At 39.6% G+C, this 15,503-nt stretch overlaps 1 protein-coding gene across 1 annotated transcript; it reads left to right on the top strand.

Moving 5' to 3' along the window:
* Nucleotides 1-618: 618 nt before the first annotated feature.
* RAB18 (RAB18, member RAS oncogene family) lies at nt 619-14,968 on the top strand. Its single transcript, XM_058036872.1, has 7 exons — nt 619-750; nt 3,382-3,437; nt 8,558-8,619; nt 10,406-10,478; nt 11,971-12,089; nt 12,170-12,236; nt 13,709-14,968. The coding sequence occupies exons 1-7, from the start codon at nt 683-685 to the stop codon at nt 13,885-13,887; spliced, it is 624 nt and encodes a 207-aa protein (XP_057892855.1). The 5' UTR covers nt 619-682; the 3' UTR covers nt 13,888-14,968.
* The last annotated feature ends 535 nt before the right edge of the window (nt 14,969-15,503 follow it).

Here is a 15,503-nt window from a genome sequence, read left to right as displayed (position 1 = left end):
CATAGGAATCGGGAAGAAAACCAACCAAATAACATTCTTGGCTTCTAAGGGAGAATGTACGATGCTGGTAGAAAAGCACGTTGGTGTCACGTAGCAGCTGGCCCTAGTCCCGGTTTGTCCCCAAACGAGCCCCTGTTTTGGTGGCAGGCCCGAACCCGCTGCTCCCCGCGGGGGGCGGCAGCCGGCCCCGCTCCCGCCCCGGGCTCTGGCCGCCCGCCTTCGTGCGGGGCAAGCAATGGCGGAGTCGGTGAGGCTGGAAAAGCTCTGAGCTCATCGAGTCCAGCCGGTGACCGACCGCCACCTCGCCAACCACACCGCAGCACTGCCTGCCACGTCCAGTCCTTCCTTAAACACCTCCAGGGGCGGGGACTCCACCACGTCCCCGAGCAGCCCATTCCAATGTCTAATAACCCGCTGCCATTTTATTTGGTCACTTTTCTCCCGACGGCCCCGGATTCTGACACCGTCAGCAGCCGCAAACCCTGCCGGGCCCCCCGCTCCCCTCAGGTCACGGCCCGGCCGCGCAGCTCCCCCCGCCGCGGGCCCCGCGCATGCGCGCACCGCCCGGCCCGCCCCGCCCGCTGTAAACAAACCGCGGGCGGCCCCGCGCAGGCGCAGCGCCGCCGCCGCAGCTGCGCACGGAGCGTCGGGCGGTCGGGGCCGGTCCGGGGGCGCTGCCGGGATGGACGAGGACGTGCTGACCACCCTCAAGATCCTCATCATCGGCGAGAGCGGCGTCGGCAAGTCCAGGTGAGGGGGCGCCCGCCAGCCTTCCACAGCCTCTCCTGGCCGGCCGGCTCCGGCCTAGGCCTCTGCTCGGACAATGCCGTCTGGGCGCGGCCTGCGCCCCGCAGGGCCGGGCCCGCGGGGGGAGCTCCCTTCCCGACCAGCCCTCCGGCGGGCGAGAGGTTCCCCCCCTCCTCCTCTTCCTCCTCATCTTCTTCCTCATCTTCCTCCTCTTTCTCCTCTTCCTTCTCCCCCTCCGCTCTCCCGCGGCCGCCGGCCCCGAGCTGGTGTGTGCCAGGCTCAGGTGCCCGCAGATGGAGCCGGGGTTCTGTCGGGCTGCCCAGGGCACCGGGCCGCCCTGTGCCCGGGGCAGCGTTGGGTGCTGCGGAGATGGGCACAGCTCCTTGGACAGCCCCACAGCGCTTTGGGGTTAACGTCTAGCCCGTAATACGGATATGCAGAGTCACAAGTGACCCAGCACTGGGTGTGTGACGGGGAGCACGGGGACTCAGCATAATAGTTCTAATACAGGTTTTTTTGCTACTTCTAGGCCTTATCGAGTACATTGAGGTTGATTTCTTCCTCCCTGCTGTGTTCATGGCTTTGGCTAAGCTGTAGATAGCAACGCTAAGGAGTTGGGATTTTACTTGTGTATTGTTTGTTTTTTTCCCCTTTTTTGATAGTACCATAGTTCTTACTAAAGGGTGTGGGATATAAATGCAGGATGGTGTCTAGGAATGTACCACACCGGTAATTTTATATTTGATATTTTTGTGCCAGTAATATATGTTCCCTGCCATGACCCCAAATTACATACAAGTTGCTAATTAGGGAAAAAAGGTGCCTATAATTTATTAGACGTCTGTCAGTTACTTGTTTGAGTTAGCTACTGAGTTGGTAATTAGTATGGTAGGCCCCTGGTGACAGACATGACCTGAGCAAATTTCTTTTAGTTGATGTCACCTCACATATGAGTGGCCACATGGAAGAATTTTTCCTGGGGCTGATAAAACACAGGGGTTTTACATACCTATTTATATACATGTTTCTTTACATCAGAAAGCTTGCTAATAGAGGCATTATATGGAGGAAGTAAAAATGCTATTAAATTATAATAGTGGAGTTGTTCAGGTACAGGAACTTAATATAGAATTATTCCTGAATTTATGTCTCTTACCTATTGGTTGACTAGGAAAGGTCAGATGTTTAACAGGTGTTAGCAAGGTGGAGTAAAGGGTTGGAGTCCTGCCTTTTGAACAAATGCTGTCTTAAACCTGGTCCCTGTGAGGGTGCTGTGCTTTGTAGAAGATGATAGCTACCTATGAAAAAAAGGTAGAAGTTGGCTGGGCTAGGCATGCAAAACTGGTGAAATGATGGTTTTATTCTAGTAGCAGTATAAGGGTTCCATAATTTCTCTGTTCTGAATGACACTAGTATTGGTTGTAACTAAAAATAGCTGCTCTTAAATAGCATCTTTATAGAACCATCTGAAGGTACTGGTAAAAACCTGTGTGCTGTGGTTTTAAGAGAAATTATTATTATTTTAATTCTTTAATAAGTGAAGCTACCTTTTGGTGTTGGGGTTCTGGAGTAAGGAGCGAAAAAAAGTTGGTCTGTGATTAACTTAGAGTTGTCACTCATCCTCATTAAAATAAAGGAATTTCAGTGGTCACTGGCAGGGCTGTGTCCAAATGCTAGAAAGCACTTGACTTCTAAATTCACATGCAAAAAGAGGAGAAAAGAACAGGGTGGTGGGGAAGACCAAAAAGTAAATAAAGCTTTGTTTTGTTTCTCCATCCTGGGAATGAGTAGAAGCCGTGGTCATAGCAAACAGCTGCCTGCCACGTGCACTTGCCACAGATGCATATGATTGTTGATTTTAGGGACTGCATGCTCAGAATCTTTGTCTCTCACAGAAATATTTACATTTGACACCGGTGGCATTATGGGCACTTCTTTAAGGGACCCTGCAGTGCTCTGATGTGATGTCCTGTTTAATCTTAGTTGTAACTTTTTCTATTGCTAACAAACACGTTCATCACGATGGGGGAAATGTTGTGTGCACGAGTTGTTAATACAAAGAAATACAAAATCATAAGATGGTTGGGGAGCTATTTCTACTCTTCAGCTTCTGTGTCTTTATTTCTCATGGGTGTTGTCCTTGCTGTTCCCCTGTGTGCCCAGTTCAAGGAATTATGTCTGGGATGAAAAGCTAACTTGGAACTTATTTCTCAAGCTTACAGAAATACTGTGTGAAGCAATATTGAAACCAAACAAAAAATACTACTTTTGTACTGGTTTCTGGGAGAAGAAAAATAGAATAAGGTTGAAGTGAAATGCTTTGCAAAGCAGATCACAGGGCTGTGCAGGCAACTGATTTGACAACTTGTGTGGTACTTTGTTTTCAAAGATACATTCTTGGTAGTGCTTGCAGAGATAAGGGCTCAGGTAGCAGAGCGTATCTGCTCTATTCTTTCCATGTTCTTTTCTTTTTTCCATATATTCTCTCCTACCAAAAAAAAAAAAAAAGAGATGTGAGTTTATTTAGCTATGTGATGTGCTGTTCCTTTCAGACTTGTAATTTATAGTCTTTCAGCAAGGTATGGATATGCTGCAATAATAGTATCTTGGTTTTTTTTCTTTTTTCCCTATCAGCCTTCTGCTGCGGTTCACAGATGATACATTTGACCCAGAACTTGCAGCAACAATTGGTAAGTATGTGCTGATACTACCTTAGAAAAACTGATAACATTTTCAGTGTAAAACTGTGGTTTGTTCAGGCTTGTCTGAACAGTTCTGTAAGAACTACTACTCTCCTACTGATTTATCTATGCAAAATAGCTGTCAGGTTTGTGACTAATACTATTGCTGTCCAGGCCTTGTGTCTCTGTAATATGATACTTGGGAGTTATCTTCGGACTCTGTAGCAGGTAGTGTTAACTCTTCCAACTTCTGACTGTACTGGAGTGCCCTGGGCTCTGCGTGGCATCTGCTTTTCCTCTGTAGAGAGGAAATTACAATGTGTGTTGCTTTTTTTTCTTCTGCTTAGCAATCAGTTCCTTGGCAGACTCCTGAGAGAAGTGGAAGAGAGCCAAGAATCCAGAGCTGCTGGGGAAAAAGGCAGTGACGTGTCATTGCTGTGCTGGTATTGTACCTACCAGCATGGGTCAGTTGTGCTCGGGAGAGTGACCCAGAATGCAGGATGCACTAAGGGGATTGGTTCTCAAAGGAAGCAAAATGGAACTTTTAAGTGTATGATGCAGCTCTGTGCCAAAGCAATAACTGAAATTATGGAAAATAGAGATACTGTTTCACACCACTATTTCAGTTGTATTCTTTACTTTCTCTGTAGGAAGATTTCTGCCTAAGAGCTTATATACAATTTTTTCTTTTGAGTTCAGCTGTTGGTAAGCAAAACCAGCTCTGTCTAATTTATTAATAATTAAATAAATTGAATTTTTTTTTTCACTAACATAATAAGATTCAGGAGTACTATTTCATATAAAGCACTGAGAAGCCAAGGGGAGGAACATGGCCTGTTTTTGTTCATTCCATTGCTTATAAATAACGAAGTTGTGCAAGTAGCCCCACCTCATCTCATGAGGGAGGATAGCATGGAAGGAAACAGGAATGAAATAGATCAGATGATGAAGATGGCAATCTTGGATTCTAATCTAATAGCTTTGGCACTGTATATACTTCATGTCCTGTTATTTCTTGATATGCCAATCCTGCGAGCCAGGCAGTTAGTGCAGAATAGCTACTTCAGCCTTCATGATGTTTTGGATACCAAAAGAGTAGCTCAGTCTCTGAGTGGGGATCTTTATTGTTTGGGGATTTTTTGTTGGTTTTTAATGGTGGAGTTTCTTTTTTTTTTTTTTCCATTCTGCTGTTTGTGTCAAAAACTGGCATCGTTTGAGAAACTAAGGAGGTATTTCCTGAAGTAATTCTTCTTTGGGTTTGTAAACATGCACAACAGCATATGTGGCAGCTAATCACTGATTGTTAAATAGTAACAATTCAAGGTTTAGGTTTGTTGCCGGCAGGTCCTACTCTGCTCTATTTCTGGTGTGGAAAAGGAGGAAGAGTACTCAATGTAAACATTACTTCAGAGAGAGTTTGAGTTTTGAAACAAATGTACTAATCTGGAATGAATGTGATCATTTGGCAGGAGAAGTCAGTTTCTAGAGCCTGAGCAAATGCCCTGTTAGGCCCAACCAGGTGGTGTTTGAGGTAGTGCTGTGCAGGAGAGCTGCTGTGACCCCAGCTGTGCAAGTCCTACAGCATGGTGTCAGGGGCACTCCTAGGGGATAGCAGATTCTTTTTTTTTGTCAGCTTAACTGCAAGAGCATGGAGTCTGGGTTCTTATTTGTTTTCTTGTTTTTCTTTTTAAACTATTATCCAGTGCCATTGCCATTTTCCTGGTAAATGTATTTCTAAGAAGCAAAATGTCAGCTTCCAGTTCAGGGCATGATTTGTTGTTCATATAGATAAAGCAGTTGGAGTGGGTTCCTAGAGGTAGCTATTCTGCTGCATGAAGACAGACCCTAGATGCCAATTTCAGGTACTTACAAGATGGTGAAATGTCAAAACACTTTGAGTCTTGGCTTGGAGTTCTTTTTGTGCTAATTAAACATTGTATTTTGTTTTGAGAGTTGGGGGACAGAAGGACAGAAGAGGTTTTGAAGTCTTTCCTGTTGAAACTGAAGAGTATGGTGCTTTTTCAGAATGAATGGACTATAAATAATGTCTTTCAATGTCATCTGCATGCTGACTGCTGAACTGGCTAATGTGACTATATATTTTTTTTAATTTGGATTAGAAAGTGAGGGGAACTTTGGTTGGTTTGGTTTTCTTTAAGATAAGAACTGCACACAAGCCCACAATACTGAGGAAAGCCTTGACAGTACAGCTAGTCCCCTGTGATGACCTGTTGAGACATCTTAACCTTCATAGCCTGCACAGACCTACTGGGTGCAATTTAAAAGAAACCTTTAATGATTGTTTCATGTGGGTTATTCTTCAGAACTTAGTAAAAATCCTGTGATATTCTTCGAAGAATAAGCTGCTTTTGGCAAATACTTCTGCTTTAGTAGCTTCAGTTGGATTAAACATGTTGTGTTTAACCTGGCAGATTACCTGTCCTTGTATTCTCTTGAGAATGAGGCTGGCTTGTTTCTTGGGTTTCATCACATGGGTCTTACCAGACTGCTTGTACCCCAGTATTTTCTGTTGGCCTTACTGATCATGCTTGTCCTCACTTGCTTTTTCTTTGTAAGAAAGATTCTAGGTAAGTCTTCAGTGCAATCCATATTTTGCAAATAAAGTCATGTATTGAGATCTTATGTCTCCTAACTTTTTAGCTTTCTTAGCATTTGGAGACCTCAAACTCCTAAGCTGTCCAACTTGTCACTTACCTGCAACACAAATACTGCACTGTATCTAATTGTGCACTTCCTGTAAACACAGCATAGCATTGCTGGCCTGGATGTGAGAGCAGTATCAGTGTCAGAGCTGCTTCTTACAGCTTGTAAGTCTGTAGTATGTTAGTGTGTAGTGCTGAGGCAGGAGGTGATAACACACAGGAGGACACTCTAGTAGTGCTGTCTTGTTTCTGGCTGCCTTCCAAGGCATGGTGGAAGGCACTGTCAGCTTTCTGCTGTTGAGGCAGACACATCACTCTTGCAAGGTCAGAACTGATACCTGTCACACAAACATGTCTGTATTTCACTGTAGGCTTTAGGAAATATAAGCATCCTGTTTGCTCAATTCAACAAGATTTTCTTGAACCTTAATTTTTTTTACCTTCCTTATAGCAGATGGGCAACCAAAAACCTCTGTATTTAAAAGCTTTCTTTTTGTTAATTGGCTTTTATATATGTTGAGCTCCTTTGTTTGTTAGAATTCTATTTTACTTGCCTCAATCACTTTAAAGGGTGGATTTTGGTGTGTTATTAGTCCATTTTCATACTTTCGTTTTTCAGCAGTCAGTTTAATGCATGGGGCTTAGTCACAATTCTAGTTTTTTATTTTACTTGCATTGGTCTTGCAAAATTCAAAGTAAATTTTAAACCAGCTAACATAAAGGTGTATATATCCATTTCTATTAAATGAAAATTGCTGAACTGTGCAGGCACAAGATACAGAATCTGTTTACTGAATGGAAGGAGAATACTGTGGCTTCAGAATGCATAAAATATCTTTGTCTTAAGGAAGAAATTTTCTTTCTTGAAAATATTATGATGTCTTTTGTCATGTTAAGTATCCAATAGACTTGTAATATCTGCAGTTACAGGTTTTGGTGCCAGACTAATGGATAAAAGAATGCACTGTGAACTGTTGGACATGCTGACCGAACTGCAGATGGGGATTTTTGGAGTTCAGGGGAAGAAACATGCAATTACAGTGGAAGAAAGAGATTCTGTTAGCCTGAAAGTTACTGCTGAGTGCTGAAAAGGGGACAGAACAGAATGTTCTCTAGGATTGAGTCAAATTGCTAGCATAGCAGTCTTCTGTGAACTAGGTAATGTTCTAAGAACTGGTGTGTAAAACAAACTTTATAACGACTTTTTTTCTGTGAACACAACTGTAGAATAATGCACCATTCTTGTGCATGCTATTGAGCATTGTATTACTGCTGAGCTAGGGACTAAGAGTACTAGTACCTGGAAAAAGTTAAGTTCTGTTCAGTTACTACAGAAGTTTATGTACTTTGGGAAAACTTTACTTGAAAGAGAGTGTGGGCTTCTTCCTGTGCAGGATGTTGTCTGAAGAACAGCTGACACTTCAGGGAACATGTCAATGAGCTGAAGCTGTGAAACAGTGGAATAAAAATTGTGTTTGTTTATTGAAACAAAGCTCTTTTAAAGTTTAATGCAACTTTAATATGCAGTTTCTTAATCGTGCTTTGTATCCTTTGTGACTTTAAGTTGAATATGTTTTGGCAGCTGTTTGTATTTGTTTGTAATCTGCATGAATTTGGGAATGTAAGTGCAGTGCACTCATCCAGAGGCTCTACTCATTTTGTATCAGAATATTTTCTGGTAGGGAGTCTGATTGACATTGTAATTCCAAGTACAAAAAGGTTGCTGTTGCACTTGAAAGTTGTTCTTGTAGAAGTATCAACTTTCCATACTTCTGCTTCATTTTAGAGCTGCTGCCTGGTGAGAAGTGGAAGTTACTCCAAAATACTTGAAACAGATTTCTAGGTAGTTACTTGCTATTAGTAACCTAAGGGTTAAATTAAAGCATAATGCATCATAACTGATGAGCCTCTCAAACAGATGTGTGTCACTATATCCTTTAAATTTGGAGTCACTAACATGCTGGTTCTCCTTGGCCTGAGTTTTGTGCATCTTGTCCTTGAGCAATTGATAGGCTGCTTAGTTCCTGGGGTGGAGGATACATGAAGGGGGAAGAGTTGTTGTTGTTACCTGTTGGAGTAGATGACTGACCAGCAGAACCATTATCTTGTTTATTTGGAGAGTGTTTGTGAGTAATGAATAGAAAGTTAATCCATTTGAATTATAAACTTAAAAACTTGTCCTGGAATACGTGCTTTAATACAAGAGATACAGTATTTGACTTACTTCCATAAAATATTTTGAGTCAATGGCTTAAAAGGCCTTTAGGCTTTTGCAAGAGCATGTTAGCAAGAAAGCCTTACATTTTGAGGAAAGTTCATAAATAGCTAGTGGAACTTATTCTTCCTGCTTGTGTCAAAACTTGGGGGTTTTTTGAGTTTAATTTTATTTTTTCCATTTCTCTTTACTGTCTTTTTCAAAGATAACTGTAATATGTTTGAAGAACTAAAATGTTTTTCTTCCTCTAGGTGTGGACTTCAAGGTGAAAACTATTTCAGTTGATGGAAACAAAGCTAAACTGGCAATATGGGTGAGTCTCTCCCAAGTTCTTCATGTGTTGCTTTGCTTTAGGAATAGCTAGGGTTTCTGTAATGTATAGCTTGTATAGAATCCTTTTCTATTAGTATGAAGGTGATTTAGAGAAGTGGGAGGTTAATACTGCAGCGTTCAGAAATTGCAGTGAACTGTGGGATGGCTGGCTGAGGGGGTAGTTCTGCTGCCTGTGAGCTTCTGCAGTACTAATTGCAGATCTGGTTGGGAAAGAAGTAGAAAAAAGGAGGCACTAAATGGTATTAAATCAGTAGAGGGATGTACTTCATTACTAAATTTTGCCTATAACACTGAAGTTGTGTATTAATAGATTAAGAATTACAGTTGTGTGCTCATCTGTTACCTCTTTAGAGCCATTTTTTGTCTAAACTTCATAGTCATCTTATGAAGACTTTTATGGGCTCAACATCAGAATTATTTGAAGCAGATGCATTTCAAAGAGAGAGGGGCAGTGTTTGTAGTTGTAGCTTTAGTGGATTCAACTTCTGCTCTAGTTATAAGTAGAGCTTCCATTACAGCAAGCAAAGAAAAAATACTTCCAAGCTTTTAAAAAATATTCCCCATTGTGTAAACTAGCCTCCACACTTGTGACTTGAAGCACATTTTTGAATAGTCAGACCAGTTGTGTCTTGTACCAAGCAAGATTAAAACTTTGTTTCTCATATAAGTAAGATATCAGAACTTTGTTTCCTTGGGAAGTAGTAGTAGAACATGAAATGTGTATTGCAGTGTTTCTGTAGCTTGGAAGGTGTTCCATACCTCACTAACAAACAGGATTTATGTCTTAGTTACAGTAGTAGTCATCAGTGAAATAAATGGGTTTGACAAGGAAAATAAATGCAATAGTTTGACAGAAAATAAAGAATGCATACAGGAGGAAAACCAGACCATTAGCAAAACAAGGAATGATAAGTTAGGGTTTTCTTTTTCTTTCATTTTGATAATTAGAAAGAAATAATCCTGAGAAAAACTGGAAAAGAAAAGCTTGTGAAAGTGCATCATGACACAAAACCAGTTTTAGATATGTGATGTTGACTGAGTGGCTTGTAGAATGTTGAAGTCTACTTTTCTTATCCAGGTTGTTTGTCAGGGAATCCAGAGTGTTTCGTGTGTCACTTCTAACCTGGGTAAATTAAAAAAGTTGTTTAAATATTCTGTGCATAAAGCCTTCAGTGAGTGTGCACCATAACTTAATCTCTGACAAGAAAGCAGCATTCTAATTTTGTGGGTTTTGTTTTATTTTCCAGAGCTATTGACTCTTTAATTTTAGGATGTAAACTCAACTTTGCTTAAAACCAGAGAAACCTCTGACTTATTCCTGCTTCTGCTGTGTTATAGCATGTTTGTCCATTTTCCCAGATACTCAATCAAATTTAATTGGACCAAGTGATTGAAGTGAAAGAACTGGTTTTGTTGTCATGGGCTGTGATGCTTGTTAGAAAATGTTAGTACTGCAGCTGTGCTGCTTTCTTGCTGGTTGCTGCAATACTAGCTGCAGATCAAATGCCTTTGCAGAAATAGACATCTTACTGTTATATAATCCAGTTACATATTACATTTAGTAGTTCAAAGGTGCTTCCTGGGACAGACTACATAAAGTCTCCAAGTTAATGTGTAGTAAAACAGCAGGGGATGGAATAAACTCAGCTAATCTGCTAGTGGAATATAATTTAAATCTTACTCTGCATGTTCATCAGAAGTAGAATACCTGAAAGCTAAACTGCATTCTGCTCAAATTGTGAATAATGGAACTTTTTGAATGTTAGGACACCGCAGGTCAGGAGCGGTTCAGAACATTAACCCCCAGTTACTACAGAGGTGCACAAGGTGTTATCCTAGGTAAGTATCTCTTTGCATGCTAGTTCAAATGTTTGTGGTTTTCTCATGCACTGGAGTTACACAAACTCATATAGCCTTTATATAATATCTAAGTGATATTTAAAATCTTTGTGTCTGTGTTGAACAACTCATTTAAAAGCATCTTGGTGTCTCAACTTCTTTCTCATGTAGTCAATCTGACCAGCTTGAGAACCTCTGATTTTTGCATGAGAATAAAAGCTACTGGTATCTGAAAGGATAGCTTGGAGCTTTGTCCTAGTGGTGTCATAAATTTGTCTTTTATTTATTGCTTTTTATTTTTACCTGTGCTTACTAAGTGCAGAGTAAAAACAAATTCTCCTCAGTGTAGTCTCTCTGTATCAGTATGATACAGCTTTTTCTTCTCCTTGTTGTTTTTTTCCTAATGAAATTAATGATATAAACCATGTGGAATCTGGCTGAGGTTTTTTGGTATTTGTTTCCCAACTGATGGAATGTTACACAGTCAGAATCACTTAGAAAAGACCAGCTGGATGTGTAGAAAGCACCAATCTGTGTTTGAGAAACCCCAGTTCATGGTGAAGTCAGCTTCATGGTGAAGTCTCATTTGTGCTTTTATTTTTTGGTGTATGGAAGCATGTTTGCTAGGCACTGAGCTCTGAAGTTCTCCACTGCTAGGAGTGAGGAGCTGACTAAAGCAAGGGCAGGGATGTACATTTAATATTCTTGAAGTTGCTTTAGAGAATCTTGCTAAGCTATTGTGTCTAGTTAAATAGTTTAATGTGGAATAACATCTGTCATGTGACCTCCTGGTAGGTTTCCCAAATTGTGAGTTGCGTTATCTTCCTGGTATAGGAGGGTGCTGTCAAAACATGTTGTATCAAGTCACTTTATTGCACTGAACCTGCCACTTACTTACTGTTGAAAGCTGTAAACAAGCACTGTTTGGGAGATAAAAGGTTCTGCTGTTTGAGAGATTTGCTCTCCCCTTTCATTTAATGTCTTCTGACTATTTCTTTGTTACCTGTCTTCCAAAAAACAAGGTTGTTCATGCAAACCAAGTTACAGATTTGATTGAAAGAAGCTGTTTATGCCTATCTGCACATGGGATGTGAAAACAAAGGAAAAAAACACTTTTATAGCTTCAGTACTGATGGTTGTGCCATCCTGTTTCCATAGCTGTTGTGTAGTGAATTTAGGTATCCTACATGATGAGGGATCAGCTAGTGTAGAATTCCTTGGAGAATGATAGTCTCTAGTGTGTAAGCTAGGATATATCAAGGAATATTAGTCTGAGAACTCTAGGTGGCTGAAGGTTGGAGTTGTTCTGCATCAGTGATTTGAGCTGTTAGATGTCCTACTTTCTTTCCAGTTGTTCATACAGAAGGTAAATTTGAATCCTTAAAACTCCTTCAGTTTTCTGATTCAAAAAGCCATCATTTTTGCTACTTTTGTAATGTAAGCTGTAATTCTTGGAAAAATATTGTGAAATAATACCACTAATATCTTTCAGTTTATGATGTCACAAGAAGAGATACTTTTGTCAAGCTGGATAACTGGTTAAATGAATTGGAAACTTACTGCACAAGGAATGACATAGTGCAAATGTTAGTTGGAAACAAGATTGATAAGGTAAACCAAATTCAACTGCAGTAAGTAATCTGCTGGTGTATTTTGTTAATAAGGAATATTAATGCTTTGTTTTATTATAGGAAAACCGTGAAGTTGACAGAAATGAAGGCCTCAAATTTGCAAGAAAACATTCCATGCTGTTCATAGGTATGTTGTAGATACTTGCAGAGATCTTTCTTGATTTTTGTTATGTAAGGGAAAGTACCACTTCTGTAGGATTTATGTGTACAATCCAATTAATGATATTTCTCACCTGTGCTGGGCACAAAGATAATGAGTTTTTTAAAATGGTGCCTGTCCAGATCCCTGTTGTAGCTGTGGATGGTTATGTAGGTACAGGTTCTCCTAGCATGATGAAAACTGCTTTGGGTTTGGGGTTTTGTCTGATTTCTTTCCCAAGCTGACTTGCTAGATTAATAACAGAAGCAAAATGAAAGAGGGAAAGCTGGTGCTAGTGGCCAGCCTTCACTGTAGCAAAATGGCTGGTACCTGAGAGAAATCTGTATTAGAACTGGGATGTAAAAACAGGTAGGTATATAATTAACTTATGAATGGTGGGTGGGATTGAATAATGACATAATTATGACTGGAGCAAATATATTAGTCTCATCTTGCTGCAAAATGAAATGGGTCTTGTAGGCAAAGCCATGTAATGATAAATTAAAAAATGGGTGTTGAAGTGGCTCTTTATGCATATGTTTATTATGTGTTTCACCTAAGGATCAGAAGGGATTATTTTACAGCATTATTCCAGTAGCAAAGCAGTTCATTAATATGTACTCGTTCATTCTTGTACTTAGACTTACATTCTTCATCTCTGACTGAAGATTAATTTTTTTTTGTGTCCTGCTGTGTTTCTTTTTAGCCACAGCATCAGATGTGGAAATCAAAGTTCAAAGTTGAGGCACAAGCTACTAAGTGCAAGGGAGATGAAAACAAAAATGAAAATTAGACTATAAGTGTGCATATATGTGTGTATGTATATATATATGCATGCTGCATATGCTGAGTATCTGTGTGGCTGCATAGATGAACAGGGCAAGCCCTTGTGGGGCTTGAACAATTTCTGGTGGTGCCTGTTGTTCTCATAACATAACCTCTGGGCAGGTTTCTTAGTCTTGATTAAAGTAAGGATCCTAAGTGAAATTACCTAGAATTCTGCAAATTGCAAAAGGAATGAGATTTGTTATTGTTTTTATCAGATGAATTTTATCATGGAGACTGACTCAGAATCCTGCAGTATGGATCCTTGATTCATATGGTCTGTGGTACTGCAATTATGATTAATGTACAGAACTGAAACACAGAACAGCAAACAGTTTTTTCAGACAAAAATCCAAATTTTTCTTATCTGGAGTGCTTTCTACCAGAAAATAAAGCTAAGCTATAGCTGTCTGTATGTTCTGGTGAAGTTTGACTTGAAAGCTCTTCTATTAAAAATATTTTGAGGTGCTACCTGTGTGGTGACAAATCCCCATAGTTGTCAATTTTGGCACTGCTATGTTTTTAGGAATAGGTTGTAGAAGTTTTAAGTTTGTTGTAGGTTGAAACTTAACTGAAATATTAAACAAGTTACCAGAAGTTATGCTAACACTTGACTTTTTGTTTCCCTTCTCCAGAGGCAAGTGCAAAAACATGTGATGGTGTGCAGTGTGCCTTTGAAGAACTTGTTGAAAAAATCATTCAGACTCCTGGACTGTGGGAAAGTGAAAGCCAAAACAGAGGTGTAAAGTTATCAAACAAGGAAGAAGGATATGGAGGAGGAGGAGCATGTGGTGGATATTGTTCTATGTTATAAACTTTGGGAAGCTTATTCTTTGCATATTTAAACAGATAGTTACATCTTTCTGTACATAAAGTCATTAAATGCTATTTTTAGGGACCTTGCAGTTTGCACATATTTGTTTTGTATCATGGCAGTGAACACTTGTAGAAAAAAATGTTCTGCAGCTTTCCCAGTCTGAAAATGTTATGGTAAGCATGCCCAATTTGCAATCTTCAGGTTTTTATAAGTAGCATTAATAATGTGCAAGAACAAATGCACTAAAAATTTTACAACTGTATACATTAATTGTGTAACTATTCTAAACAAATCCATCTAACTAATACTGCATTGTCTGCTCTTTGTCTTATTTTTAAATTCTGTTGAAATTCTAAAACTATATAGTGTGCACAGATCTTGGAAACAGTATGAGCTATAAATGTTACATTTCATCTCTTCTAGTAAATGCTTTTTTAAGGTATTAAAAGCAGCAGGATTATACAGTTCTTAGACAAATCTGCTAAAATTTTGTCTTTCAGCAGTGCAGTCTAAAACACAAATTGGCACAGGCCCTAGTTGGCATCAGCACTTTCTTGAAGAGATGCTTTGAAAGCTTCCTTTGCAAAGCTGGGAGACGCCATGTTTTCCTTTTAATCATCACTTCAGTTGATGGCTTAACTGGAGTTTTAATCCTGTGATATTTATATACTAAATTTGTGGTACTCTTGCACTCTCAGTTTTTATGATGGTCTACTCTAGACTTGCTGCAGAAAGTCTTCATTATTGGCAAGGGGTCTGAGTGATGTCATTGTTCTTTCATTGTGAATCATTTTGCCACACTTCAATATGGATTCCCAATTTTCTGAAATGTTTGTAATTTAAGTTTATCTCAACTGTAGCTCACTGTGACTGTGAGATCTCTTATCACGTCTGCTTTGTGCAGCTACTTATTCAGAAATAAAACTGTCACAGACACTAAAAGGGAAGCTATAGGGCTTCTTGATCTCTGTATGAAAAAATACTATTGCAATGAGTATTCACTTGAATTTACTGTATCAAAGCCAATGGTTTGTTTCAGAAGACTTGTATAGACTTAAATAAATTTTTTTCCACAGTATTCAACTTTTTTTAACCTCTTTCTATTGCAGAGTTCTATATTTTCTAGCACATATGGTTAAACAAGGTCATTTCGTACGTACAAATTATTTCTAAAGGACAAGACAAAGATGCTGTGTGGGATTTTTAAATAATCACTACAGTGCAGTCAGTAAATGAGTTATTAGGCAGTATCTTGTAAACATAGTGAATGACAGCATCTTTTATTACTGCAAGGTTTTGTCTAAATGTCAGCATACATGATCTGTGTTTTGCAGCAGGTCTTGACTGCTTCTGTTAAAATACGTTTTCTTCTTTACATGGAAACTTTGTTTTCTATTCTGTTTTATACTTGATAGAAAACGACCAAAATTTGAAGGCTTAACCATGCTAGTTGTTTTTTCTAAATATTGTATCTAGTATTGTTAATGTAGTAGGATAATTTAAATATGTAAATGTAATTAATATTAAATATGCATAAACATTATATTAAAATCTTAGATTTGCATTCCTGTTGCATGCAGAGTATGTGGGCTGAGCAAATTGTGTTTGTTAGC

This window comes from Melospiza georgiana, chromosome 1, assembly GCF_028018845.1.
Source record: "Melospiza georgiana isolate bMelGeo1 chromosome 1, bMelGeo1.pri, whole genome shotgun sequence".
NCBI classification, from domain to species: Eukaryota; Metazoa; Chordata; class Aves; order Passeriformes; family Passerellidae; genus Melospiza; species Melospiza georgiana.
Note: the sequence above shows the minus strand (reverse complement) of the source record. Positions and strands in the feature narration are given on the sequence as shown.